Consider the following 11,424-nt stretch of genomic DNA (forward strand, 5'->3'; position numbering starts at 1 on the left):
TGGGCACGCACACACACGCACCCGGTGTGAGTTTTAAGCCACTGGGTCCGGGATGCGAACCACGGTCGACTACATGGGAGTCCAGCAACATAGCCATTACGCTAACTGCTGGTCCCAATTTTGTGTTTTTTATTTCCTCTTACACAGATGTTCCACAAACAAATTTTCGCCGTTTACCTTTTGACCACTGTAGGTAAGTGTTGTCATTCGCAGGAGAAGGATGACAGGGACACCGAGAAAGCACCCCCAGTAGGGTCCTGATGCCCAGTCCCCCCAGGCTCCAGCCACTTGCAGTTATAAGCACACGTGCATCCGGCATCCTCAGAGAAATCTCAGAGTGCAAACCCAGACCCCCTCGACGTGGCTCCGCCTTGGAGAGTGTTAGGGCCGCGCCACCGGCTGGTTTCCTGAGGTCCTATTCTGTGAGAGCTGGCAAAGCTTCCCTGGTGATCCCAGTCCCCCGGTAGAGGCAGGTCAGCCAGATCCCAAAAGCACAGCGAGAAAGGAACAGAGAGCAGGGCGTCTGGGGGTGCAACTGCCGTGGCCCATCAATCCTTGGCGTGACCTTTGGCGCTTGCTGTGGTGTCAGTCGGTGCCGTGGTCACCACCATTACCATCACTTCTCGTATCACTAGTGCAGGAGAAGGTGGGCCAGAGCAGCTCCCATGGCAGTGTCCTGGGGGGTCACCGTGCCAGGCCTGGCCGTAGCCTGGTAGGGCTGGAGTCCTGGTGCCGTCAGGGTGTGCAGGCCCTGCAGACCAACCAGGACGGCCAGGACTCTGGGTACATGGGACAGAATCCCAGGCACAGCGGGTACCGGCTCACGGCAGCTCACTAGGTGAGGTCTGCTGTCAGGGCAGCCCAGGCACCCCCAGATGTGAGCGCTCTACGAGACTCTCGGGCCGAGGACGGCAGGTCTCAGTGGAAGCGTGGCCTGCCTGTTCTGCGTGGGCTGTGGAGAGCACGTTCCAGTCCCGCCTCTTGGGTCAGCCCCAGGGTTGCCTTTGGACTTGAACATGATGACAGGACCATTGGTGAGTGCAGAGGGCGTGAGACAGGCCAGGCTGCTGCCGTGCCTAGGCCCGGTGGCACCTGGGAGCCAGCGCTGGCTGCATTGAGGGGACCCTGGGGGAACAGCTCAGGGCCTGAAGGAAGGCCAAGGGGGTCGTCACAGGAGCCACAGGGCGGCCCGGCCAGCCTGCGCAGGGCCCGTGTGCTGCCGGCCGGCCGGGGGTGACTCTGTCCTTTTTCAGCCTCTCTCTGCAGCCCTTCGCCTACCCGGTCTGCACCCCTGAAGGCGTCGTCTTTGACCTGCTGTGAGTTTTCCCTTCAAGTTTCTTGCTTGCGTTTTATTTACTTATTTCATCAGAGATACTGAGGGAGAGAGATAGGGACCCCGGACAGGGTCTCTTCCGGCTACAGTGCTTCCCCAGCCCTGCGGCCAGCGGGGTCACAGCCTGCAGGTGCACCCTGGGAGTTCAGGCAGGCCACGGCCCCAGCCCAGACCCCCATACGGCTGCAGCATTGTGCAGAGGCCACCTGGCACTCCTGCCGCCACGGCCAGGCCACCTCAAGTTTCTCTCTAACAGACGTGGCGACGTTGTCAGCACCCACAGGAAGGGGACATTGGCCAACTTGAGGGTTTCTGGGTCCAGGTTAGGCAACACCAAGGGGTCAGTTGAACTTGGTTCCCTGGGTGACCTCTTGGGGACCAAGGAAGGACTCCCGGGCCTCAGGGATGTAGCAGCAGTGCCACCCTGACTCCCAGGCAGACAGTTTAGCTGGCAGGTGCTGTCATCGCTTGGAACGTGGTTGGCCACCCCCACCGCACGTGGGGTCCCGTGTGCTGGGACGCCTGTGCCCGTGTTGGGATATTTTCACTCGTGGAAGCTGAGCTGTGGTTGGGCGCACGTGGCCTGTGCTGTGCTCCGGAGCATTACACCCGGTTTTCCATTCTAGCATGGGCCAGCCTCTCATCTTTCATGTTTCAAGCTCGTTCTAGAAAATGAGGAAAATATGGGGCCAGCAGATGGCATGGCGGACACATCACTGGACTCCCGCATGGCCGACCCTGGGTCTAGTCCCAGACCTGGTGGCTTGAAAATCACAGCAGGCGTGTGTGTATATGTGTGTGCGTGCGTGCCCAGAATCCCGGGAGGAGAAGGGATTGTGGTGCGCCATCCCCCTGGGGGCAATTTCTCACTTTCTCTCACTGTTTCTGTCTCTCTGGTAAGTGCACGCGCCCTAAGGCGAAAACCTCTTTGAAAATTTTTTTTAAAAAATAGAAAATTAGGAAAATATTTTGAAGAAAGAAAGAATTGTACCATAATCTTACTACCTAGAGTAACCAGTGTACATTTCTTTAAGATTTGCTAGAGGGTGTGTGTGCTCACAGAGAAGTGAGAGCACACCCTCTGTGAGCGATGATCTCGCCTCGTGAGCACCTCCTTCAGCCCTCCCTCCTTTCGGGATTTTGGGCACGCATGTACACGTGCTTGGACATGTTTTCTAAGCTGCTGGATCTGGGACTCGAACCGCACAGTCTGCCCTGTGGAACCCAGCTCTTTCGAACACTACACCACTGACTGACCCACCACTGTGATGTTTATACTAAGGAGTATAAACATTTCCCGTGAGTTTATTTGTAGTAAGTTGGTTGTGAAGAAAGTTCTGGATCCATTTTTCACTCAGGTTTTTTTTTTTTTAGACTTTTTTTTTTTTTTTTGTAGTTTTTTTTTTTAGGTTTTTGTCATAGGGCATGTGTGCTCACCAGAGAGAGACAGAGATACTGAGAGGGAAAGTGAGAAGTCACTTCCCAGGGCAGATGGTTATGTCACAATATTCCATTCTCCTGTTGGGACTTTGGGCATGCAGGCACATGTGCCGGGTGTGATTTTCAGGTCACCAGATCAGGGACCTGAAATGTATTAGTCACATGGGAGTCTAGTTCCTTAATTACTATGTCACTGGATGGTCTATGTTTCATATTTTTAAATAGGTTTTTTAACTTAAGAATATTTGAAGGGATCTGAAGATGGCATAATGGTTATGTTGCTGGACTCCTATGTAGTCGGTTGGGGTCTGGGATTTGAACCGTGGTCGACTACTTGAGAGTCCAGGGACATAGCCATTACACTAACTGCTGGTCCCTTTCACTCAATTTTGATGGTAGCTTTTTTAAATTTTAATTCAGAATCTCTAAAAGCAGATTCTGTCCCCGTATCTCACGTATGTATGTACCAATGTGTGTTTCTGCCTTTTTCACTGTAGTTTTTTTAAATAAGCAGTGAGGGGTCAGTTAATTAATTAATAAAACTTAAAAAAACAATTAGTTAATTTTTTTTTTTTTTAATTAGGCCAGAGAGGAACAGAGTAAGAGAGAGAGAGGAAAAGTAAGAAAGCAAGCCGCCAGGTCTGAGACTTGAACCACGGTCAGCCACGGGGGAGTGCAGTGCCCTTAACCACCACGCCACCTGCCGGCCCCAATTAAAACATGTTTTTAAAAACAGAATTATTTTTGGGACCAACAAATGACATAATGGTTGCATCACTGGACTCCCACATAGTCAACTGTGGTTCAAGTCCCAGACCCAGTGGCTTGAAATTCACGCCGGTCACGTGGCCATGCGTGCCCAAAATCCCAAGAGGTGACTGGAGGAGAAGGGATTGTGACATGGCCATCCCTCCAGGCGGGGTCTTTTCTTGCTTTCTGTCTCTCTCTCTCTCTCTGTCTCACGTGTGTACCCTATAGCAAAAATCTCTCAAAAAATTATCTTTATTTAATTCTATTTATCATCACTATGATTTTTTAACTTTGCTATTCACCAGAGAGAGACAGAGAGAGAAAGAGAAGGGAAGTGAGAAAGCAAGCCTCCAGGTCCAGGACTCAAACTAGGATCAGCCATGTGGCAATCCAGCACCGTGTGGGAGTCCACCATGCTACCTGTGGGCCCCTAGTTAATTAATTATTGCCAAAGCGTGCTTGTACTCACTAGAGAGAAAATGGGGGGGCAGAAAGAGGAAGCAGCTCGCAATGAGACGTCGTTCACACAGCAATCCTTTCTCTTCCATTCCTCCTGTCAGGATATTTTGGGGCACGCACACACACGAATCTGGTGTGTTTTCTAAGCCACCAGGGCCAGGATGTGAACTGGGTTAACCACGTGGGAGATCTGACTCCCTTAGCTGCCGTGCTCCGGAGCCAGCGCCACCCTGCTGGTAACAGTTTTCTTTCTTTCTTTTTTAACATCTCCCAATTCAGTGGGATCACAGGCGTGTACGGCCTTGCTGGCTTTTAGAGTGGGCCAGGAATTGAACCCAGGCCTCCCATCTGGCCTCAGCCTGCCAAGTAGCAGCATCTACCAGCACACACGCCTGCAGCGGGATTCTGCCGCTTGAAGTTTCCACTGTGCATACATAACTGCAGAACAACCCTGAACATACTTTGTTTTATTTATTTATTTATTTTTATTTATTTATTTTTGGAGAGGTTTTTGCTATAGGGCACATGCGCTCGCCAGAAAGAGAGACAGAAAACGAGAAATCACCCCCAAGGGGGGATGGCCACGCCGCAATCCCTTCTCCTCCTTTCTCCTCTCGGGATCTTGGGCACGCATGTACACACGCCTAGCATGAGTTTAAGCCACCAGGTCTGGGACTCGAACTGCGGTCAACTACATGGGAGTCCAGCGACATAGCCATTACGCCAGCCGCTTGTCCCCCCGAACATACTTTGGAATGCCCACATCCACGCACACTCCCCTGCTGCCTCTGAGCAGGCAGGGGGCCCTTTCCCTCCTAGAGGGAAGCGAAACCATTCCTAGGCCTCCTGCCTGGAAGTGTCCTAGGATGGTGGCGTTGCCTCTGCCCTGGTGACACATTTTCTTTCCCCTTCCCTTCAGAAACATTGTCCCATGGCTGAAGAAGTACGGGACCAACCCCAGCAACGGAGAGGTAGGCGGCCGTGCGGGAGCTCAGCGGTGCCGTCCGGGCTGTGCTCTCGCCTCCCCTGTGGTTCCGGCGGTCTCCACGCACACATAGACATGGCGGAGAACCGTGGTGGTGCAGCTGCTGCTTTCCGGGAGCGTGCCTGCCTGTGCGTGTTCGGGGGCCGTAAATGCAATCGTGGTGCTCAAACCCTCTGCGCTCTGCACCTGACCTGAGCCGGGCGCCGAGCAGCGACCCCTGCACCTTGCCTTCCTCCCCTCGCGGTGCGGTGTGGGGATCTGAACGCGGCAGGGCAGGGTGCGCTACTTCGTGCTGCGGCGGCTGCGTGTGCCCTCCCCGTGGGTGTGTGCACTGGCTTGTCTTTCTTTGAGATTTTTGTGATAGGGCGTGTGCACTCGCTGGAGAGACAGAGAAAGTGAGAGATCCCCCTCCCTGGGCAGATGGCCACGCTGCGATCCCTTCTGCTCCATTCTCTCTGGATCTGGGGCACACATGCACACACGCCTGGCACCCGGACCCGAACACGGACTGTGCTTGGCCATATAGGAGTTCAGTGCCCTAGCCGCTACGCCACCTGCCGGCCCCACCGCACTGGTATCTAAGTCCTCTGCTATTCCCCACAGGCACAGAGAATGTCCTTGGGCCTGTTTTTGTGGGTACCCGGGAGTGTCCTGCTGAGTCAAAGACTGGGTGCCGCTGCAGCCTGCGTCGGTAGCTGCCTGCCGGTCGCCCCCCAGAGCAGTTGCATCATTTACGCTCCCGTCCCAGAGACCGTACACAGCGCACTTCTGGCCCCAGAAGTAACGTGGGACCGGCCCGCAGAGCTTCCGCCGGCCCACAGATGTGGCGGAGCTAGGCCTCCGCAAGGGGCTGAGAGCTGACCCAGGAGAGGCGCAGGCACTGCAGGACAGGTGGGGCATGCCAGCTCGTCCCTGTGGAAACACCCAGCGAGAGACCAGGAGTAAAGAGGTCAGCCACACGCGGTGAGCGAGGCAGCTCACTGGAGGCCCGCGAGCTGGTGCAGCAGACGGGTTATGGAGACGCAAGCAGTGCCTGGGGCCAGCAGGGGACACGGTGGTGACAGTGCGGGGTTGCTGCATGGCTGACCGCGGTCTGAATTCTGGACCTGGTGGCTTTAAATGCAGCAGGTGTGTGTGCACACGCCCGAAGTCCCAAGAGGAGAAGGGATTGCAGTGTGGCTATCCCCCGGGAGGCGATTTGTCACTTTCCCTCTCTCTGTCTCTGTCTCTCTCAGAGAGGTGAGTGTACACATCTAATAGCAAAAATTAAAAGAAAATGGCAAGCAAATGCCCAAAGTCTCTGCTAGTACCCCAGGGGCCCTAGCGGCCTCTAGAAGAAGACGCCTGTTTCCCCGTGTCTCCCGCAACTCTGGGTTAGCACAAGTCTGTTTTTGCTCCTCGTGAGCAAGAAACAAATACGATGATGTATATTTTTATTACGAGGTAGGTCAGGCAGCTTTTATTTCCTGTTTTCTGATGGCCAGAGGGTGCATGTGCTTGCAAAGAGAGGGAAAAATGACCCCAGTGGGGCGTGGTCATGCCACCGTCCCCTTTCCTCCATTCCTCTGTCTGGTTCGGAGTTGGAACACGTGCGCACGTTTCCCAAGCCCCCAGGCTGGGCTTAGAACCGGAGCTGGCCACATGGGTCTGGCTCCCAGATCAGATCTGCACAGCGCTTACCCGCACGCCGTGGGCCAGCCCTAGGCAGCTCTGTCTGGTCTGGTGAGTCTGCCCCACGCGAAGCTGTTCCCCGGGTTGGGTTCCAGCCCCGTCTCCTCTCCTGCACCCGAGTGTGCCTTTATTGTAGACCCGCAGTTCTCTCTGCCTGTGTCTCTCAGAGATCTCTCCCCTCACGCTGCAGTCTGTGGCCACTCTTCATTGCATCTGTTTATTTAGCAAGGAGGTGTTGGTGAGCCCCTGCCCGAGCTGGGCCTGTAGCGGCGACTGAGCAGAGACGGTGGCTGACAGGCGACCACCGTGCCATTGAGATGCTGTAGAGGGGGTGAGGCGGGAGGGAGGAGGGGAAGGGATGGTGGCAGCTAGTCAGGGTGTGTCCTGGAGGCCTTGGGGACTCTGGGCAGAGCACAGTTCACCCCAGGTGGTGGGAGTGGGGCAGGGTTTGAAGCTGTGCTGTTACGATCCTGTCTCTGTTCCCAGCTGGGCTCTGGCTGCTGTGGGGCAGGGGTTGGGGCAGGGAGAGCAGCGGGGTCTGCACATCCAGGGAGAGGTGCTGGGCGCATGCGAACTGGGGCACAGGCAGAGTGAGGCTGGTCCCTTCCTCCCCACCAGAGCGTCTTGGGACAGGGTCCGCTCAGAGAGAGCTCCCAGAGAGCAGGAAGGTGCCCTCTGGTGGTTTTATGCTGTGTCGACTTTCAGAGCAAGCCGGGGTCACCCTATGCTCTGCGGTGGGTTTCGGTCCACGCCCTGCCTCTGCCTCTGCGGGTTCCTGTCCACCCCAACCTCACGGCCTTTCCTCCCTCTCGATGGAGAGTGTCCGGTGCCTTTGGGCATTCAGCTTCCTGGGTGCTCTTTTTTTTTTTTCTTTACAGAGAGACCGAAAGCAAGAAATCACCCCCCAGGAGGGATGGCCACGCTGCAATCCCTTCTCCTCCATTCTCCTCTCGGGATCTTGGGGACACATGCACACACACTCGGTGTGAGTTTAAGCCACCAGGTCCAGGACTCGAACCATGGTCGACTACATGGGAGTCCAGTGATGTGGCCATTACGTTGTTTGCTGGTCCCCCTGGGTACTCTTTTTGTCTTTCTTTTTTTTTTTATATATATTTATTTAATTTTATTTGTTATTTTTCGGTTTGACCAGAGAGAAACAGGGGGAGAAAGGGAAAGTGAGAAAGCAAGCCACCAGGTCCGGGACTTGAACTGTAGTTAGCCATGTGGGAGTCCAGCATGTTAACCACTGCACCACCTGCTCCCCCCGCCCCCGGGTACCTTATGCCTCCAGCACTTGTCAGCTGGACCAGGCTCTGCACCCGTGGCCCGTCCTGGCAGTGCCTCGCTCCCCTGTGGGCTGCCTCCTTGAGGCTCCTCTTCTTTATTCCTGGCCTCCCGCAGGGGTGAGCTTCTGCAGGGATGCAGCTGACACCCCCTGCCCCAGGGAGGGCCTTGCCGAGGGCTGGCTCGGCCACACCTGTGGGGCCAGCAGAGGCCCCATTGGCCAAACCCGAGGAGGGGCCCAGGGTCCAGGGCTGTCTGGCCCCACGTCACTCCCTGGGCCCAGGAGGAGTGTGCGTGTGGGTCTGTGGGCTGGGCAGTGCCCAGGAGGCTCTTCCGTGCGCAGATCCCACCTGCACAGTGTGGACAGGGAGCAGGTGAAGGGCAGAGTAGGTGTGACACGGGCAGTGGGGCAGCAGCTGTGCTGTCAGGCTGGTCCATGGCAGGCAGGGGCGTGCAGAGGGTGTGGCAGGACCTGCCGCTCCAGGGGGGCTGTCCGCTTTCTCCCTGGACCCTGGGAGCGCAACCCACACTGGGCCCTGAGTCAGGGTCAGGGGTCAGGGAGATTGGCAGAGCTCGACCCTCCCCCCACCCCATGTCCTTCACAGCTCCCCCTAGGCCCTCCCCCCAGACAGGCTCTCTGGTTTCCTGACTTTGCTGCTTTGCTTTATCGTGGGTTCCTGAAGAACAGGGGAACTGCAGACCCCATGGGATAAAGGAGGCTCCCCCACCCCAGCCGTGTGCGCGTGGGCCCTGTTTCTTCCCCCAGCTTTCTTTATTCACGGTAGAGTTTGTGTGTGCATGTGTGCGAGAGAGGGAGAGGGAAGCAGCCTTCAGGGGTCTGGGCACGCCACGATTCCTTCCTCCAGTCCTCTGGCCTGTCAGTCGTGGGCACCTGTGCGTGTACCTGGCGTGCTTCAGGCTGCCTAGGCCTGGGAGTTGCCCTGCAGTCACCCTGTGGGGACAGTCCCTTCTCCTCCATTCTCTTCTCGGGATCTTGGGCATGTGCACACACATGCCTGGCATGAGATTTAAGTCACTGGGTCCAAGACCTGAACCACGGTCGATGACGTAACCATTACGCCATCTGCTGGTCTCAAGAACATGTATCCTAAGCCTGTGGGGTCGGATACACAGGTGTGACAAGATGCTGCTTGAACATTTAAGAAAAACAAAACATTGAAAGCAGGGAATGGACCACCCCGCGGCACAGCGGTACTGAGCTGCTCAAGGAGCGGAGGAAGCGGAGTCACCCCGGGGAGATGGCCGTGTCAGTTTCTTCCCCTCTGTTCTCCACTCTATATCCTGGGCACGTGCGCGTGCACGCACACACACACACACACACACACACACACGACTAGTGTGAATTTGAGGCCGCCAGGTCCAGAACTCGAATGATGGCTGACTGCATAGGAGTCTGGCACCTTAACACGGTACCACCTGCTGGTCCCGTATGATTTAATTTGGGGGACCAGCAGGTGGCGTGGTGGCTAAGGCGCTGGACACTCCTACGTGGCTGACCATCATTCGAGTCCTGGATCTGGTGGCTTGCTTTCTCACTTTCCGTCTCTCTCTTTCCATCTCTCTCTGGTCAAATTAAAAGAAAAAAGAGTAAATAAAATCAAATAAGCAATTCTTTTAAAAAATAAACAGAAAACAAACAAAAAATATTTAATTTTACCTATTTATTCATCTATTTTAATTTTGCCAGAGAGAGACACACACAGAGCGAGAGAGAGGGAAAGTGAGAGAGCAAGCTGCCAGATCCGGGACTCAAACCATGGTCAGCCATGTGCAAATCCAGTGCCTCAGCCACCATGCCACCTGCTGGCCCCACATACATTCTCGTTTTAAAATTTGCTATAGGGTACGTGTGCAAGCACCCCCTGGGGAGATGGTCACACAGCAATCTCGTCTCCATTCTCCTCTTGGGATTGTGGGCGTGCGTGCACACACACCCAGCATGCTTTTCAAGCCACTGGGCCTGGGGCTCAAACCATGCCGTCAGCCATGTGGGATCCGAGCACCTTAATCTCCACACCACCGGCGGGCCTCCTTTTATTTGTATTCGTCATAGAGGGTATACAAACATGCGTGAGAGAGAGACGGCCTCCACAGGGCTCCGCTGAGATGTGTCCTCTCCTGTCTTCCAGCCCTCGGGGATTGTGGACATGCAGGTGCATTCCTGGCGTGTTCTCAGGCCGACCGGGCCAGGGGCTTGAACCACAGTCCCAGTACGTACCAGCTGTATCGCAGAGGCCGGGCCAGAAATAGCCTCCCTTTTCCATTTCACAAGTCGTCTGTGGTCACTATAGAGGTGTCTAAACATGGCAGAACTATGAAATAGGCCTCCACCCTGCAGCCTCTTCCTTCAGGGTCACCCCTTCCACAGGGTCGCCCCTGTGCAGGGGATGGGGGTTCACGTGTTTACAAACCTGTGCTCAGAACCGGGGATGGTGTCACACAGACGAGGCCACAGAGCCTCCACCCTGCAGCCCCTCTAAAACGTCGCGACGCCCCTCAGCCTCTCCATCTGCAGCGTGCCGGTGGCTCAGCTGCCCCCGTGTCTGTCCCACGCAGCTTCGCAGCCTCCGCGTCGCTTCCTGTCAGCCATGTCCTCACGGTCACTAACGTCAGTTATGTTTCTTCCAGAAACTCGACGGGAGGTCCCTGATCAAACTGAACTTTGCCAAGAACAAAGAAGGTGAGCGGTTAGTGCCTTCTTAGCTGGCTCTGGGGCTGGCCTGCAGAGTGCAAGGCCCCGGCTCGCACCAGGTTCTGCTAGGTTCATTTATTTTTTCTTTATTTCTTTTTTAAATCTCCAGAGGGCACATGTGCTCAGCAGAGTAGGGGGACCGCCCCTGCAGAGGGGCAAGGTCATCCCTCCTCCATTTCTCCATCCTGTGGGGACCTGGGGCATGCCTGCACACGTGCACCCTGGCGTTCCTGAAGCCCCTGGGTCTGCACTCACACTGTGGTCGGCCGTGTGGGATCCAGGCTGCAGGTCTGATTCTTTTCCTGTCTGTTTTTTAAAGTTTGTTCTTATTTATTATTTTTTTTAAATTGCTATATTTAACTTTATTTACTTATTTATTTATTCTTAATTTGAACAGAGAGGGACACAGAAAGAGATAAAGTGAGAAAGCAAGCCACCAGGCCTAGAACTTGAACCATGGTCGGCTATGTGGTAGTCCAGCGTCCTTAACCACAGTGCCACCTGCTGGTCCCTATTTATTATTTTTTGAGAGAGATGTTTGTTACCGGGCACATGTGCTTGCCCAAGCGACAGCAACAGAAAGCAAGAACTTACCCCCCAGGGGGATTGGCCGTACCACGGTCTCTTCTTCATTCTCCTCTCGGGATCTTGGGCATGCGTGCCCCATGTGAATTTTTTTTTTTTTTGAGAGGTTTTTGCTATATGGCGTGTGTGCTCGCTAGAGAGACAGAGAGAGACAGAGAGACAGAAAGCGAGAAATCACTCCCCCAGCCGGGGTGGGCACAC

General features: G+C 55.1%; 1 protein-coding gene across 1 annotated transcript in view; it reads left to right on the top strand.

Annotated features, from left to right (window-relative positions):
• PPIL2 (peptidylprolyl isomerase like 2) overlaps positions 1–11,424 on the top strand; it is a gene marked incomplete at its 5' end in the record, with an annotated part of 39,497 nt that overhangs the window by 1,363 nt on the left and 26,710 nt on the right. Inside the window, 4 exon segments of the mRNA XM_014586751.2 lie at positions 148–193; positions 1,254–1,316; positions 4,902–4,953; positions 10,575–10,626. Of these exon segments, the coding sequence (XP_014442237.2) occupies positions 148–193; positions 1,254–1,316; positions 4,902–4,953; positions 10,575–10,626 (213 nt within the window).

The sequence above is a fragment of the Tupaia chinensis genome, unplaced genomic scaffold (assembly GCF_000334495.1).
Source record: "Tupaia chinensis unplaced genomic scaffold, TupChi_1.0 Scaffold000024_1, whole genome shotgun sequence".
NCBI classification, from domain to species: Eukaryota; Metazoa; Chordata; class Mammalia; order Scandentia; family Tupaiidae; genus Tupaia; species Tupaia belangeri.